The sequence below is a fragment of the Lucilia sericata genome, unplaced genomic scaffold, assembly GCF_015586225.1.
Source record: "Lucilia sericata isolate MDLA Ls3-8-SP2 unplaced genomic scaffold, ASM1558622v1 Contig000118F_arrow, whole genome shotgun sequence".
In the NCBI taxonomy this organism is placed as follows: Eukaryota; Metazoa; Arthropoda; class Insecta; order Diptera; family Calliphoridae; genus Lucilia; species Lucilia sericata.
Genome location: NW_023994150.1, coordinates 590712 through 608763, shown reverse-complemented (window position 1 = coordinate 608763; position 18052 = coordinate 590712). Strand labels below are relative to the sequence as shown.

The 18052-nt window shown below is 31.9% G+C and overlaps 9 protein-coding genes across 9 annotated transcripts; 1 reads left to right on the top strand and 8 right to left on the bottom strand.

Moving 5' to 3' along the window:
• Positions 1-533: 533 nt before the first annotated feature.
• On the bottom strand, positions 534-1414 carry LOC119600631 (trypsin eta-like). The gene has a single exon (XM_037951010.1). It carries the CDS (start codon positions 1356-1358, stop codon positions 594-596), a length of 765 nt encoding a protein of 254 aa, XP_037806938.1. The 5' UTR covers positions 1359-1414; the 3' UTR covers positions 534-593.
• Positions 1415-2345: 931 nt separating this feature from the next.
• Positions 2346-3355, bottom strand: LOC119600628 (trypsin eta-like). The gene has a single exon (XM_037951007.1). It carries the CDS (start codon positions 3181-3183, stop codon positions 2401-2403), a length of 783 nt encoding a protein of 260 aa, XP_037806935.1. The 5' UTR covers positions 3184-3355; the 3' UTR covers positions 2346-2400.
• A 1486-nt stretch (positions 3356-4841) lies between these two features.
• On the top strand, positions 4842-5829 carry LOC119600625 (trypsin eta-like). Its single transcript, XM_037951004.1, has one exon. It carries the CDS (start codon positions 4989-4991, stop codon positions 5781-5783), a length of 795 nt encoding a protein of 264 aa, XP_037806932.1. The 5' UTR covers positions 4842-4988; the 3' UTR covers positions 5784-5829.
• An 856-nt stretch (positions 5830-6685) lies between these two features.
• LOC119600629 (trypsin-1-like) lies at positions 6686-7927 on the bottom strand. The gene has a single exon (XM_037951008.1). It carries the CDS (start codon positions 7494-7496, stop codon positions 6723-6725), a length of 774 nt encoding a protein of 257 aa, XP_037806936.1. The 5' UTR covers positions 7497-7927; the 3' UTR covers positions 6686-6722.
• Positions 7928-8038: 111 nt separating this feature from the next.
• Positions 8039-8985, bottom strand: LOC119600624 (trypsin zeta-like). Its single transcript, XM_037951003.1, has one exon. It carries the CDS (start codon positions 8919-8921, stop codon positions 8121-8123), a length of 801 nt encoding a protein of 266 aa, XP_037806931.1. The 5' UTR covers positions 8922-8985; the 3' UTR covers positions 8039-8120.
• Positions 8986-9945: 960 nt separating this feature from the next.
• On the bottom strand, positions 9946-10875 carry LOC119600626 (trypsin eta-like). The gene has a single exon (XM_037951005.1). It carries the CDS (start codon positions 10828-10830, stop codon positions 10039-10041), a length of 792 nt encoding a protein of 263 aa, XP_037806933.1. The 5' UTR covers positions 10831-10875; the 3' UTR covers positions 9946-10038.
• A 248-nt stretch (positions 10876-11123) lies between these two features.
• Positions 11124-12280, bottom strand: LOC119600620 (trypsin zeta-like). Its single transcript, XM_037951000.1, has one exon. The coding sequence runs from the start codon at positions 12201-12203 to the stop codon at positions 11379-11381; it is 825 nt and encodes a 274-aa protein (XP_037806928.1). The 5' UTR covers positions 12204-12280; the 3' UTR covers positions 11124-11378.
• Positions 12281-13155: 875 nt separating this feature from the next.
• LOC119600622 (trypsin eta-like) lies at positions 13156-14066 on the bottom strand. Its single transcript, XM_037951001.1, has one exon. The coding sequence runs from the start codon at positions 14030-14032 to the stop codon at positions 13208-13210; it is 825 nt and encodes a 274-aa protein (XP_037806929.1). The 5' UTR covers positions 14033-14066; the 3' UTR covers positions 13156-13207.
• Positions 14067-14792: 726 nt separating this feature from the next.
• Positions 14793-17814, bottom strand: LOC119600615 (WD and tetratricopeptide repeats protein 1). The gene is made up of 4 exons (XM_037950992.1): positions 17436-17814; positions 16841-17329; positions 16519-16775; positions 14793-16444 (listed from the first exon to the last, which is right to left on the bottom strand). Exons 2-4 carry the CDS (start codon positions 17317-17319, stop codon positions 15273-15275), a joined length of 1908 nt encoding a protein of 635 aa, XP_037806920.1. The 5' UTR covers positions 17320-17329; positions 17436-17814; the 3' UTR covers positions 14793-15272.
• Between the last annotated feature and the right edge of the window lie 238 nt (positions 17815-18052).

Genomic DNA, 18052 nt, shown 5'->3' with positions numbered 1-18052 from the left:
ATGCCTATTCCGAACCCTGCAGATTGGTATTGTCCACTTTTTTTTATAAAAACCTAAATAGTTTTATAATTTTTTACCGGTTTTATTTTATCATTCTGATTATCAAAGAATCGAAATGTATAATGAATTACCTTTTCTTTTTAAAATTTGAGGAACTTTTCTGAGATAAGAAAAGCATTAAAAAACTAGAGCATTAGTTCTCATAGTTTAACGAAATCGTTAGCAATAAATTATTTAACTAGTCTATAATTTATAGTATAGTACATTTTAAATAAACTTATTCATACTTGACTCAAGTCGAGCCGTTCTAAAACATTTACTTTCCAGATCAAAAGTATTTTTTTCATAAAAGTGTTAAACCTTAAAAGCATAAACACAAATCATTTTACTTCGATGATTAAATGATGTCCGTCTTGCCGATCTTAATTTCTTACTTAAAGATATTATAAATAAATGTGATCAATGTATCTAAATAAGGCCTATTAGCATGAAAACTGTCAATATATTGTTACGATAAAAAATAAACAGACATATAGCGGTAAATGTTTTATAAAATTATTTATTTTAATAATAAATTTACATTTTCGTTTAATTTAAGCATATTGTTGAATCCAATTTCTCAACATTACAACATTTGTATAAACTCCCGGATTATTAGGGCGGGCACAACCGTAACCCCACGATACAATACCCACCATTTCATTATCCACCAACAAGGGACTACCAGCATCACCTAGACAAGCATCTACACCACCTTCCAAATAACCGGCACAAATCTCAGTATCCTTGACATTAGTCCAAAAATAGGTCTCTTTACATAAATTCAAATCCATAATAGGTACTTGAACCGCTTTAATATCTTCTTCGAAATTCACTACATTTTCGTTTAATTGACCCCAACCTGCAACCACAGCCTTCTTACCAGCAATAGGCACTTGAGTAGCCAATTTAACAGGAGCAATGGTAAGGCCATTAAATTTAAGATCCAACGATAAATGTAAAAGAGCAATATCTATATCGTTATTTTCATGTAACGTAATTTTATCCACCAAATAAACTTGACCATCTTGAGCAGAAGTAGTACGTTTTGAGGTACCAGCTATAACTTGAGTACGTTGTACACTGGCGTCTCTTACACAGGAAGCGGCAGTTATAATAACATTCTGGGAATATATAGTACCACTGCAATAATGCTCATAAGTACAAGCATCACAAAATCTGCGGCGTATTGAAACCTCAAAAGGGAATTGGGTGATGTGAGATGCCTTAAAATCACCCACGGTACGTACATTTGCGGCTTCGTTTTCAACGAAATGTAAAGCCAATATTAGGGCTGTTATATAAATACAAATGTTCATGGTTTCGGAAAAAGTTTAGAAGTCTTGCAGGGAACAGCTTTCAATAGCAACTAAATTTGTATATTGGTTTAGTTTGATTACAGAGTTTATACCTCTTTTACTTTATTTAGAGATAACTTGTCTATATCATATATTAAATTGATATAGTTAACCGATTAACATACAAATGTATGGGCCATAACAACTGATAGATAGGGGTATAAAAAGATTAAGATATTTTTGGAATGCAAGAGTACCAATTGAAATTGAACTTTAAATGAGAGGAGTATTATTCGCATTAAATTACTCTTAAAATTTTAAATAATACTTAGTAGGGTATTCAAACGTTTATCGATTGATAATCGATTATTGAAGAAAAATATGGATGATCACAAAATAATTTACAATCGATATTAATTTTCTCTGGGTATTTTACAAAAAAAAATCGATTATTGTAGAAAATATGAATTTCAATTTAAATGCGTTTTAACGAAATTATAAGCCTTTTTGAATTAATAAATAAAATAAAAAATTGTCCACTTTTGAAGGAAAATATTAGTGATCACAAAATAAGCTCCTTTTTTAATTTAAACCCATTTTGACAAATTTATAAGAGTTTTAGGTTTTTAAGGATTTTGACCAAAAAGATAGATTTTAAAGGAAATTATTTAAAAAAATACTTTTTCTTAAGCTATTTCTAACTTTCTAAAAGAGTGTTAGAATGGAGAGCAATTTTTATATTCATGCTCTGTTCCGTCTGAATCTGACTTATACACTAAAACAAAAGAGAATTGTTTAAATTGTGTTCTAACTAATATCGACTTTCTTCTACGAGCTCTAAGTTTTTTCTAGTAAAATGATTTTGGTTCGAAAAATTTTTTTTTCTGAAGCTATGGAAGTGAGAATGGGAGTAGTTATTCACCCTCTCTCCCGTCCGGACTCTGGGGACTAATACCGACATACGGATATCACGAAATTAACGTTTCTGATTTCAATACTTAAACCAAATTTTTTTCATTAAAAAAATACCTTTATTTTTAAATAAATTATAACTACACTTGAATTAAACATTAGCAGCAATTGTATCATCGATCCATTTCTTCAAAGCCGGTACAAAAGTATAAACACTGGGATAACCAGGACGGGCACAACCACGTCCCCATGATACCAAACCCACCAATTGATTATTCATCACAAGAGGTCCACCAGTATCACCTTGACAAGCATCTCTACCACCAGTCTTAACATAACCAGCACATATCATACGTTCGGTTATTTCACCAACACCATACGATTGTGTACACTCGGCTGTGCTTACAATAGGTACCTGTACTTCTTCGAGACGCGAAGAAGAAGGACCAAATTCTTCACGATAACCCCAACCGGCAACTGTAGCAACTTTACCGTCTAAGGGACGAGACTCTTTGATAGTTATAGCATTCATATTCAGTTGTTTAAAATCAAAAACATCGTCAATGATTATTACACCAATATCAAAGTCCACCGTCCAAGAAGAGTAGCTGGGATGTGAAAACCATTTTAAGGCGGGATAAGGCAAACCATCTACACCAGTGCGGGAATTAGCACCAGCTACTACCATTACCTTTTCATTATCCTTAATATCAACCACACATTGGGCAGCAGTCACCACTACACGTTCACTATAAATAGCACCAGCACACTTATGGACATACGATTCATTTGGTTGTGTTCTATAACGTATTGACACTAAATAAGGATGTTTAAATATATCAACTTCACGGCCGCCTATAATACGACCTTCAGGAGCAGCAGCCACTACAGCGCATAAAGTCCATAATATACAGATTATGAAATGTTTGTACATTTCCTATACTTTTATTATTTGCTCTTCAACCGTAATGAAGTGAGTTCAATTAAATACTAAAGGTTGTATATTATAATTATATTTTTATTCCATTGACCATTTTACTAACTTATAGACCGGGTTATTATCGTCCTGATAACAAATAAAAAGTATTTTGTTGTTCATTTAGAAACTACATATATGTATATATGAACTCCCATAAAAATACATACATATTTATAATTCCAACAGTTTTGCATTAGTTTTATTACTAATAACCGTAGCGTAATCTAAAAGTGCTCCCGATAGCTCATTAAGATAAGATGGAATATAATATAAACAAAAAATGTTTACTGTATAGTGTAAACGTACTACTACTACTAATAAATGTTTATGGACATGAACATTTCAATTAGAGAATATTATTAAGTAAAGTAATTGTTATTAATATTTAAGTGAAATTTATATAGCACCTAAAAGTATAATTTATATTTCGGTGTGTATGAATCTGCTCCATACTAGGGTGTTTCATCAAAAGATCTTTTTGAAATCTATACAACTCGAAAATTTGGCTGAAAGCTATATGAACTGGACTTCTTTGATAGGTATCAACGTTTTTTATCTGAACTAAAGATCATTATTCGATTTGTTAAAATCAACTTCCTGAAGCTCCGAAATATTAAAATCTAGGGGACTTAGGTACTAGGGCCAAACTATTCCTTATAGAGCAAAATAGATTGTGATTTACCCTATAAAAAACAATGGGTTATTGGATATCATATTCGATTTAGGAAGAAATTTCAAGCAAAAGAGAATTTTACTTGATATTTCACCAAAAAGTCAAATATATATTCAAAAAACAATATTTTACCAAAGATTTCACTAAAATATCAATATTTCAATTATTTCACCGGAAAAATGCATTCCAACAAAAATTTTACATTTCACCAAAAATCAGTATTTCACCTGAAACTCGCAAAAAAAGTTTTTTATATCAAAAAATCTATATTCCACCAAAAATTTTACATTTAACAAAAAATCGTTATTTCGCCGAAATTAAAAAAAGGATTTTGCACCAATAAACTAAAATAGACATTTCACAAAAAATACTGCTGACTATAATGAATTTCATTGAATCTTGTGAAGATCTGCGCATTACTCATACAATGTTTGTATTAATTTTCCGGAATTAAGATAACAACAAATCGAGCGCGATATACATAATATTAATTTATAGGGCTAAAAACTACTATTATCAGTAAATCGATAAGATGGGCATAGAGGCAAAACAAATACATTTTTATCACATAAGAAAGTTTTGAACATAAACGACCATAATTCAGCCTCCTTATCAACTTAAAAGCAATACCCGATATAATTATTAAGAATTTTGATTCATATTGTATTTCTTTAAACAATTTATGATAAATACAAAGTACAAATCTAAAAGTGTCAAACAAAAACGACCACAATTCAACCTTAATCTTCAGACTAAGAATAAATTCTGAAAATAAATCAAAAGTTATTTTTGAAAATTAAATATATTACCATCCATCATTCACTAGGTAAATATTTTAAGCTTTAAGGAATAACGTAACATTTTATTCACATTGCAGTTAATGTCTTCTAGTAGGGTACTTTATATTAATATACTTTTTAAGATAATAACTGATATGTTATGTTTTCATTAAAATTATTAAACTGAAATGTCAAAGCATTTTTGTTGATTAGTTTTAAAATTAAATTCAAAACCTTCGCAACAGGTCGGTCAGTCAAACTGCAGCGCCTTATTTAATAATAGACAATATATTTCCTATATTAACAAAATGTTGCAACAATTTTTAAAATTAACTTTTATAACAACATTATTACTTTGTTGCATGTCTACAAGTGAAACGAGTCCAATCGAAAGTCGTGTAATTGGTGGTGAAACTAGTGTAATAACTCAAGCACCATATCTGGTTTCTATACGTTATAAGAAAAACAATTCAACACCCTTTGAACATCGTTGCTCGGGTACAATTTACTCCTCGAAAGTGATTTTAACAACAGCCACTTGTTTAGTGGGTTTGGATACGAGTCGCATACATGTTAAAGCCGGTTCTACTTATCGCACCCAAAACGATGGCTATTTGTATTTGGTAGAGAAATATATAATACATCCCGATTATAATATATGGTTTATGGATAACGATTTGGCCCTTCTAATACTAGCATTTGATTTAACTTCGAGCCTACCAAAGGAAATCTATCCTATTGATTTGATTACCACCATGCCACCGGTTGATAGTTCTGCTACTATAGCTGGTTGGGGTGTTACCGATTCTAGTGCAAATGGCCAGTTTTCCGAGATCTTACAAATCGCTAATGTCAATATAGTAGATGTTTTGAACTGCAAACGTTCCTATGGTGAAAATCGTATATCGCCAGCAATGTTATGTGCAGCTGGTGATGATTCAGATGCCTGTTTAGGAGATGCCGGAGGCGCTTTAGTTTATGAAGACAATGCTGTGGGATTGATTTCATGGGGTAATGGTTGTGCAAATTCCGATTTTCCTGGTGTCTATACGAATTTGTTGTATTTTAAAGAATGGATTGAAAATGAAGTAGCTAAATTGTAAATGTATTTAATTTTAATTATGTATATAAATAAAAAGTGTTAACTTATTTTTGAAATGCTACTATTAGTTAAAAGTTCTTTTATTTTACTATAGTTCAAACAATTTGTTCTTATTTTACAACATTTGATTTATTCTTGTAATCGTACCCGATTTAATAAAATTATTTTGGACTTTTGCATGTGCATAAGAAGAGAAGAAATAACGGTCATTGTTAAAATTACAGATTCAAAAAATTGCATCTGTTTTAAAAGTTCTTTCGAATAATTTCATATTAACAATCAATTAATATATCGAGTATGCTTCCTAGAATTTTGATTTAGAGGGTTTAAGACCCTAATATGTACATTTCTAAAATAGTAGTGATGTTGACTTCGCATTTTTTTACATTTCAGTTTATACCATTTAATCGTAAAGAGAAAGAATAAGTAAATAAAATAGCAAACAAATCGACCACGATAATTGGAACGTTGTTTCGGAATTACCAGATTCCCAATTGGCTGTAGATTATCAACTCAGCAACGGCCGTATAAACTGAAAGTCTTCTCCCAAAGAAGAACATCCAACATATTAAGAACTGTTTCAATAACCCAATTATGACATTCGATATCGATGGAAATCTATGGGATTAAAAAAAATGTCGATCGTTATCAAATGTCACAGTTCGGCACCTAAATTTAATTTGTTATAAAGGTATACATTTCCTTGCCAGACATGTTATAATAATAGGTCTCCTTTATATAAAGTGATAGAACTAGAAGCTTTCCCTATGCCCAAAGAACCAGTCAATGCACTAATTCTGAACAGTTCCCTTAATCCTGCAGAAATTAATATCTAACAACTTTGGAATTCACAACAAAACACAATAACTTAGTAATTTGTTTAATATTTAATTAATTTATTCATAGAATATTTTTAAAAGTCGTTATGTCCTTTTCCCACTTATTCCTCTATAGTTGCCTCAATCCATTCCAATACCGTTGATACTCGAGAATAAACACCAGGATAATTAGGTCTGGCACAGCCGTAACCCCACGATACCACACCCCAAATAACATTTTTCCTAAATAATGGGCCACCAGAATCACCTTGACAAGCATCTTTACCACCTTCTGGACGTCCCGCACAAATCATTCGTTCGGTTATGGCACCAAAACCATTATAAGCTTTCGCACATACATCCTCATTAACTTTAGGAACATTGACGGCTCTTAAAACATCACGTGACTCTGAAGAATTTTGTGTATTACCCCAACCGGAAACAGTTAAAACTGTGCCATCTTTAATGTCATCCTTGGAGGGTAATTTGGCATATTGGATTTGGAAAGGCAGCAATGTCTCATCATAGTCCTCCAATTTCAATATAGAAAAATCATAATCAATAGTATTGGCATTATATTGCTCATGCTGATAGATTTGTATGGGCTTAACAACTAAACCCTCCTTGGCGGAATATTTGGAGCCTAAGCGTACATTAAATGGAGGATTTGTAGCAGATTTGCCATCAGTACAATGGGCAGCCGTTAAAACAAAACGTTTGGCTATTAAAGTGCCACCACAAAAGTGATACGAAGTTTGTAAGGATACTTGGAATTGTATATCCTTTATATCTGCCTCATAGCCACCAACTATGCGTCCGCCCAAACGGGGTGCTGCTGCAGCCAATACCGCTAAGAACGTTAACGCAATTATCAGCCAAATATTAAGTTTTTCCATTGTTACGATTCCAAACTATTACTGTTTGTTATTTGTCTACGGTTATAGGTTTTTATAGTTTTCCCTATAGAGTGAATTTTGAAGTATCTAACGCCTTTAAGTGTTTAATAAAATCGTTCAGTATTTCGAGGACTTTTCATATCTATACTGAATGTAAGGTTAATGATTTTAGGTTATGAGAGCAGGTTACATCAATAGAAACTCAATAATTGTTAATCTTTAAAAGACGTTTTGCTTGGTTTTCAGATAATAAAGCATATTAAATGTATGATATTTATAATCTCCTTTTGGGAATAAATTGTCTGTCATAAATAAATTGTAAATAAGTGTAATAAAACTTAACAGACGTAATGCGAAGTTGGCAAATCTATAAGCTATTATTTGTCTGTACTCTCCAAATTTATACAGCTGGTAAAAATTAAATAGCAATTATTATCCTTGAGAATTTGGTACCTATTTTAAAAGATCATAAAAGTAAAACTAATATTTGTTTAAGAATTCTAATTCACCCAATAAAGATTAAGCGCCAACACAATAAAACATTTATAAACGATAAGAATTCTTATAATAAATCGTTTATTGTAAATGATTTTTAATTTTGTTATTTTATTATATTTTGGAAAATTACAGCACTTTATTAATTTGTTGAATTTTTTCCAATATCCATGATTTTAAAGTCCAAACATTTGCATAAACTCCTGGATACTCAGGTCTAGCACAACCATAACCCCAAGAAACAATACCAGCCAGCTTATTACGTATTGTTAAGGGGCCACCAGAGTCACCTTGACATGAATCTTTACCTCCCTGACCTCTTAAACCAGCACATAGCATATATTCCGTAATACCACCCGAATAATCTTCATTACACTCGTCGAAAGAAACTACAGGAATTTTTACTTCTTGTAGAAGTGAAGGTGAAGCACCACCCTCTACTAAAGCCCCCCATCCAGTAATAGTGGTCATCGTACCAGCAGTGGGTTCATCATCTATCAGTTCTATGGGTCTTATGGTAAATTTATTTAAAGGCAAAGGTACCGCCAATAACAAAATAGCCACATCATTATTATAATTCTTAGGATTGTAATTCTCATGCATAATGATTTCCTTTACCGGTACCATAACACCATCATTGCCATTTTTAATATTAGCACCAGCCACCACTTTTAGTTGACTCGGTACGGTAGCTATAATGCAATGGGCGGCTGTTAAGACAATAGTTTCAGAGTAAATACTACCACCACAGGTGTGGCTATACGGAGCACTGGGATTAAAAATATTCTTTTTACGTAAACTTATTTGATGACCATGTTTACCTATGTCTACCGTCGAACCACCAACAATACGTTTATTCGGTTCTTGAGAATCCTTCACAAAAAATCCTTGACTTAGGGATAAGAATGTTAACAGTAAAATAAATTTCATTTTTTTTTTTTTTTTTGAAATTTGGAATATCACCCGACTAAATATTAATGCGTTCTAAATAACTAAATTGTTTTGAAAATACTGGTCATTTAATTCGCAAATAATTAAGTACGATCGTAAATTTTAATTTGATGAACTTGCTACAAATAGAATTTATCTTTATAGCTGAATATCTTTAAGTGTCTGGACGGTATCGTTAAAATTTATTAATACTATGTACATATTTGTGTTTATTAGCAAACTAATAATTAAATAATTTTAAAGTGTTTTTAGGAAGCCCTTAAAATAGGCTACATTTTTTTGATAGCGGTATATATAACCCAAGTAACGTTTTGGTGATAATTAAAAGGTAATAGAACTAAGAATAAAATTCCTGTTGTAGTTATTGAAAAGCTAGAATAAGTCTCAAATTATAAAAGAAATGAAGAAGAAATAATTCTTAATATTAAACATGTAACGTAATATTTTCTAATTGCACGGTCATTATCATGATCGAGAAGAACTTTATAAGATACATTAATAACTTGTTTAGAAGTTTTTGAACAGAAATTTAATGCAAAAAGTAAAATTATCGTCAATATTTTAAAACAGAGTTATAAAAAATTTGGAAAATATTTATAAAAAGTTTAATTATTTTATTCCAAATAGTTTTAAAATAAGCAATATTTATATAGACCCCTGGATATTCTGGTCTAGCACAACCAATAGCCCAAGACACAATACCAACCAATACGTTATTGCTTATCATAGGACCACCTGAATCACTTTACTATATTTTTATTAAAAACATTTCGATGTTTTTTTCAATAGGCACATTGTTAATGGTCTATATTTTTATTTTAGTAAATTACCATTAATAATTTGTACTAAAAAGTACACTGAAAAAACTTATGTTTAAAATTTAATATGAAATTTAATTGAAGTATTTTTAAACTAAGAAAACAATTAGAAATAAAGGGTCACTTTTCCATTTATTCCATTTAAAGAAGACTTCAACTATCAAAATATCAAATACACATTTGTATTAATTGCAAAATTTCTTATAGTGTGTGCACACTTCAAATACATTTTATTAACAATAAAAAAATGTTATGCTTGTTAAATTAAATTTATTCCATTATTGCAAATAATTATTGTTGACAACATTTTCTATCCAAGTTTTAAAGTAAGCAACATTTGTGTAGACCCCTGGATATTCTGGTCTAGCACAACCAATAGCCCAAGACACAATACCAACCAATTTGTTATTGCTTATTAAAGGACCACCCGAATCATATTGACAGGCATCTTTACCGCCAGTTTTACTACCAGCACACAACATATCTTCAGTAATGCGATCATAACCATAACTAGCATCACACTCAACGCGATCGATGATGATCACCTCAACTTCTTGCAATTTTATGGAATTAGAACCACCCTCCGTGGTAGCACCCCAACCGCTAACAACTGCCATTGCATTCGTGTTTGGTTCTTCTGAAGCCAAACTTACAGAACTGGTAGTAATGCCATTTAATGGTAATGATGAATCCAAAATAATTATAGCAATATCATTTTCACTTAAAGCTGGATTGTAATTTTCATGTATAACGATTTTATTGACACGCACTATAAAACCATCGGCTCCTGAACGGTTATCGCTTCCAGCTATTACAACAAATGTATTTTCTTGACGTTTATAAACACAATGGGCCGCTGTTAAGATCGTTTTTTCATCATATATAACACCACCACAGGCATGTAGAAAAGCACAAGATTCACATGATTTACGTCGTATAGATACTTGATATGGATGGATGGAAATGCTTACTTCACGTCCACCTATAATACGACCTTGAGCTTGATTATTTACGGCAGCACTCTCGACATGGGCTACTAATAGAGCCGTAAAAATTGCAATTCTAAACATTTCAAATTAATTTTGTTAACTAAATTAGTTTTATACTTTGGTAAAGAAGTTTACTATACTTTTGTGAAAAACAATTCAAATTATTTAATACACATATTGATAACGGTTTATATTTTTATTGTAGTAAATTCCCCTTAAAATTTTTGCTAAAAATTACACTGAAAACAATTGTGTTGGAAATTAAATTTGAAATTTAATTAAGGAATTTTTAAACTAAGAAAACTGTTGGAAATAAGGAGTATATTCCATTTAAAGAAGACTTCAGCTATCAAAATATCAAATACACATTTGTATAAATAGCAATAATCATCAAATTTCTTAAAGTGTGTGCACACTTCAAATAAATTTTATTAACAATAAAAGCTCGTTCAATTTTTAAAAGTTAGATCGCTGGCTTATCTAAAGCACCTATAATTTATGACCCATATTAATGTCACAAATAAAAATGCTACTTATTTATAACATGTTTAAACTTTAAGAGCTTTTGACTCCCAGAAATGTATGTATTTTAAAGGTTTTCTTTAATATAATTAAATTTTAAACAAAATTTAAGCATTTTCTGCAACTTTAGTTTCAATCCATTCGGTGAAAGCAGCTACTTTAGTGTAAACACCAGGATAATAGGGTAAAGCACAACCACGACCCCAGGAAACAATACCCGCCAATTGATGATTAACCAAAAGTGGACCACCGGAATCTCCCTGGCAAGCATCTTTGCCACCAACATCCTCAACACCAGCACAAATCATGCTATCAGTAATACGACCTGGACCATAAGTAACAGCATATAAAGCATCACAACGTTCATTGTTGACAATGGGAGCTTGAACTTCTAGTAACTGATTAGAGGAATAACCACCAGATGAGGTAGTACCCCAACCAGTTATAATAGCCTTAGCACCATGTTTGGGAGCTTCTTTGGCCAAAGTAATGGGAGCAATGGTGACACCATTTAAGGGTAATGGGGTGGATAGGATCATTAAGGCCACATCGTTATCCGTTATAGATGCGTTATACTTTTCATGCATAATAATTTTACTAACACGGGCCACCACACCATCACCACCATTACGAGTACTGGTACCAGCAACAATTATGAATACTTCAGGGCTACGATTGTTAACACAATGGGCGGCAGTAACAATTACATTTGCTTTATAAATACTACCACCACAAGTATGAGAGAAGGCATTTGCTGCAGAACTTTTACGTCTCATCGATACTTGATGAGGATGTTTGGTAATATCTACTGCATAGCCTCCTACAATACGTTGATCGTTTTTGAATAGTTCAGGTTCATCGTTTAAAGCTGGCAAAGATGCAGCCAAAGCTGTGGCCACCAAAAGTAAGGTAAAACCGAAATATTTTAACATGTCGTGGAGAAGTTTAAAAGCCAACTAAACTTCAATTTAAAATGTTATGAAATATTAACTATTGATTATCATAAAAATCGCTTATTATCTAGGTTTTATTAGAGCGATAAATACCATTGAAAAGATTATACGATCTAAATGATTATACGCAATTGTTATTAATAAAATATTGCCAAGATTTATAGTTTCATACTGAAGAAAGCAAATTAATCTTAAACGAAAAGTTGTATACAGTTGCTTAAGGTTTATTTATGATAACAGTTTCATGCCTTTATTTTAGATTTGTTAAACAAGATCATGGTATGATTATAGCAAAAAAAAGAAGGTTGCTTGTGAAAAACATAAATTTATTATGTTTATAATACCTGAGTATTTAAAACAACTTTCCCAAAATTTTATATAGTTAAGGGTCAAACATTTTGTTATAGAATATCAGGAAAAGTTTCAAGAACACCACAAAAAAACTTTACATTAGTACAATGTGAAAGAAATTTTTAGGACTTTTTTAATAATAATGCTATACAACTCATTTTAAATGTCTTTCCAAATTCAAGCTATTCCTTAGTTAATAAATGTCATTGATACTTCAAAAAAATAATTCAGATATAATTTGTTACAACTTCTAAAGTACAGCCGAGAAAAACTTCCGGTTGATATAGCAGTAACTGAATTGAAAATCTTTGGCCGTTTGGAAATCAGGTCGTTACGGAGCGTAGATCTATTAGTCGTGACAATGTAAATAACACGGCCACTAACTTTCCATTTTCAAAACATTATAAAACCAAAACTTTTTCATTTGATTACAAGAGATAACAATTTTCTTGCGAAAACTTAATATTTTATTTCTTAAAGTGTAAATACACTTGAAATATATTATTTTACCCTACCTCAGAAGCTTATCGGAAGCACGAGCAATTTATGACCCATTAAAAAAAAAATAAAAGATTACTACTTAGAAGGTACATTTTTTGAAACGTTTATTAAAACTATTTGAAGCACACATTTTACAAATATGGTGCAGCATTGGTTTCGATCCAATTTCTTAAATAAGCAACATTCGAATAGACACCAGGATAATCGGGTAAAGCACAACCACGACCCCAGGAAACAACACCAGCCAACTGATGGTTGACCACAAAAGGACCGCCAGAATCTCCCTGGCAGGCATCTTTGCCACCGACGCCATCAAGACCAGCACATACCATACTATCGGAAATACGTCCGGGACCATAATAGGCAGCATATAAAGCATCACAACGTTCATTGCTGATAACAGGCACCTGAACTTCTAATAACTTATCGGATGATTTACCTCCAGCTTTAATGGCACCCCAACCAGTGATAAAAGCCTTAGCACCATGTTTAGGAGCTTCGGTAGCCAACGGAATAGGGGCTATGGTAACACCATTTAAGGGCAAAGGAGTTGACAGGATCATTAAAGCCACGTCATTGTCGAATCTTGAAGAATTGTATTTCTCATGCATAATAATTTTACTAACTAGAGACACAGCACCATCTCCACCATTACGGGTGTTAGTACCAGCCACAATAAGGAAACTATCAGCCTTTTTATTGAAGATGCAATGGGCAGCAGTGACAATAATATTGGCCTTGTAAATACTACCGCCACAAATGTGTGAAAAGGCTCTAGTTTTAGAACTTTTACGTCTCATCGAAATTTGATGAGGATGTTTGGCAATATTCACTTCATGTCCACCTACAATGCGATGATCGTTATTAAAGAGTTCAGGCTCCGCATACTCAGCAGGCAAGGAAGCTGCCAATGTTGTGGCCACCACAAGTAAAATTAAGCCGCAATACTTCAACATGTTTCAAAGACGTTTAAAATGAAACTGATTTGTTTAAATTAACCCGATTTGAAAAGTTATTATATTGATTTTCACTAAAAACGTTTTTTATCTGCAGTTGCCAAAAACGATATGATTTTGTAAGATAGTACACGTTATAATAACGCAATGAACCTCTTAAAATTAATCTTAATCTTGAAAATGTGTACACACTTCGTAAGCCTATTAAGATTATAAATTCCTACAACTATTTTAGTAATTTTGAACAAAATGATAATATAACCAAAGCAAAAAATAGTTAAGGTTAAATTTAGCTTGATATTTCATTCTTAAATCGAAATTTCCCAATTGATAAAATATAAAATTATATTATTGATTTAAGTCTCAATTTTACAAATATTAAACTGTTTCTACAGTTTTCGAAATATTAAGATTTTCTCTTTTAAATTGTCTAGTCCAGCATTTTATATAATTTTAGGATTTGATTATCTTTCAATAATCTTGTTAAAATTAAACAAAAAAATTAAAAAAAAAACCAAACTTACCAGTAAAAAGCATTCTTAATGTAGTTATGAAAATATGTAATAATTTTGATGATGTTGAAAAAATGATTGCGCCAAACATCGTAGAACTTGTAAACAAACATAAAGCCAATTTTTGATACTATAAATAAAATAATAATAAAATTAAAAGAAAAATTAATAAATTTAATATTAAGATTTTATAATTTAACAAGTTTTAAATATTTGTTTGTTACAATTAAAATAAAAAACCAAGACAGTCCAATTTCTATTGATATTCAATTTATTTCTTTAACATAATAAAATAACATTTATTTCGAAATATTTATTTCATATTATAACAAAGGTAATTAAATATTTTTACAAATGCAAATTTTTCTTTAAAAAAAAAATTAAATAAACAAAATAAAAATTCTACGTTTTCTTAAAATATGTCATATTTTTATAAACTATTAGGGATAATTGCAAGAAAAATGTTTTCTTTTCTATGCCAAATTATGGTCACAATACTTAAGCACAGCTTTTTTCAATTTAACGAAACAATTTCACTACCACATTCACTTGGTGACAATTAATTTATCAAAAATGTTTATTATGCGACCATATTTTAAAAGAAAACAACTATAAAATAAGAACTTAACACTCGATCTATGCACATTTTACCATTTTTTTTCAATTATGATTTTTTGTAAAATAGGAAATCACAAAAACTTGTTTATATTCTCTTTTCTTTCATAATATTATCCATTCCAACAGAAGGCATTGCGAGTACTTATTTCAAATGGATCGGTTTTCATTTTCAATTGATTATCTTCGACACAACGACCCACTGGGTCAACAAAATGCGGTTTTTCTTCATCCCGCATGGGCGACCACAATTTAATGTCATGATCTATGCCCGAGGTAGCCATAAAGCATATTTCTGGATGGGGTAAAACACAATTGACTATGGCACTGTCTGCCTTGTAGATACTATCGATGTTACCCGATTTACGGTCCCATATAAAGAAATTACCATCATCTGAACCGGCAACAATAAACTGGCCATCGTAGCCAAAATAGTTGGCCTCCTTAATGTCCGTGGTTGTATTGCAGTGACCCACAAAACGTTGAGCATAATCTTTGGCTTTGCAACGCCAATAGAATTCATCATCAGACATTTCCCCTCGATCTAGAATATCCGATCCCGGAGAATGCTGTTGCTGTTGATGCTGTTGCGGTGTAGTCTGTCTATTCTCCTTGATATCTTTATTCAACATTAGCACTCCGTGATTGTTGGCGTAATTGGGAAAACGCCTTATCAATTCCTTTAAACATTCGTCAGCTTCCTGTGTCCTTCCTAACTCCAGCAAGGAGCGGGCCAAACGAAAGTGAGCCTTAACATACGTAGGATCCAATTTCAGTGCTGTATGACAATCCTTTAAAGCAGCATAAACATCACCAAACCATAGGCGCCTCATATAAGCCGTTGCACGATTTAGATACAACACCGGCCATTGAGGCGCCTGGCTTATAGCATCTGAATAGGTACGTATGGCAAGATAATACTTTTCATTTTCTAAAAACTCATTACCTAGTTTCTTGAAATCCTCTATGTGTTCGGGCAACTTGCGGCGATTGTGTGTCTGTGGTGTTGACTCCGTGTCACCACCACTAGCACCACAATCTATATCATTTGTGGTTTTGTATTCTGGTAAATTCAAAAAAACCGGCTGCTCAGCATTATTTAAATCATAAAGGTATATGTGTTCAGCTCCCATATTCACTAACAACTCGGTACCGGTGGCATTAAAGGTGAGATGAGTAATAGCACGAGATTCGTGTTCAATGCGTTTTGTATTGTTTTTACTAATATGGCCAGGACAAAAATAGGTAACACATTCTTTAGGTATGGCAGACGTTTCAGTAGTGTCTGAAAACATAAGAATATTTATTGAATTCATTTGAATTTCTTTCTATACCTATTTTAAAAAAGAAAATACTAACCACGTCTACGTTCAACGTTGCGGTAACCCGAAGCAACTTTCTTCAACATGCGTCTATCATAGACACGAGCATAGGGATCATTCGCTCCCACTGCGATATACTCTGTGCGTACAGGATTTACTGCTATACACTTGGCTTCGGCATTTTCATCGATTTCAGATCTGAGATAAATAAGGCACACTTGATTTTCAAACGAACGGCATGTATGTTTCTCACGATGATCCAACTGCATGACGGTGCCATCTTCACCGGCTGACCTAAAAAGTTTAAATCAATTTTTGAACAGTTTACATAAGTTTGAAAGAAAAGTGTTGGTATTTACCAAAATATAAAGGGTGAATCCGGTGCAGTGGCTAAACGCTTTACCCTAGAAAAATGACATTGGCACGAATATATCGATTCTGATGGTTGATTGATATCAAACAGCATTATTGTTTTATCTGCTGCCGCGGTAGCAATGAGGCTATCATTGTGTTTGGGTAAAAATTTAACAGAAAATATATTGCCATAATGTTTGGTGTTGATACTCTGTATGCGCTTTTTACGAAATGGATCCCACAAACACAATTGCAAATCATCTGAACCTGAGGCCAATATACGACCATCACTACTCCAGTCCAAGCAATTAACACAGCCCTCATGGCCTTTTAAGATACCATCCTGTTCCAGGCGATGTATAAAGGGTGGTGCTGCCTGTAAATGCCTCCTGACCTGATGTCCAAAATTGCTATATAACATACGATCATTAAGAAGGTGGCTGATATTGATACGTTTCGAATTGTAATGCTTGGGATTTATCATTTTTACCAAACTGCCGTAATAAAAAATAAAGATTTTTTAAATTTGTTCATTTTACACATAAAGCAAACGGCAGCAGGCCATTCAACTTAAACCGTAGTGCCTTGAATATAATTTACCTCGTATATACGAATTCTCTTTTCCAGCTTATCTATCAATAAATAGGTCTTTTATATAGACCCAAACAGAGCTCCACTTATTATTATTGCAAAATTGTTATATTTTTTTATACTATGACGTTTTTAATTATATTAATTTTTTCGTTCTTCACTTTTTCTCTTTTATTTTCATGCATTGGAAAAACTTTTTTGTTTTTCTATGTTCGCAAATGCAAAACATTATAAGATTACAATTTGCAAAACGTTGAAAAAAATTGTCACAAATTAAATTAATTATTTTGCAAAATGACCACTTGTTTTTTCGACAAATGTACAATTATTATTTTTTTAACGATTAAAAGTGCAATAAGAAATGAAGACGATAAAGAGAGAAAAATTACTTTTTGTTATTGTCAAAAATAATGACAGCAACGAGAAAAAAATTATGCTAAACCATGGCATACTTAACAAGGTACCAGCACTCGCACGATTCTCAATTTTTTTATATGAAGTTTGATTATGTATGCCAAGAAAACAATATATTTAATTGAAATACTTATGTTAGATCGGTTAGAAATTTAAATCCGATTTTGTCTTGAATATTAATAATATATTTTTTTTAATTAAAAAAAAATTAT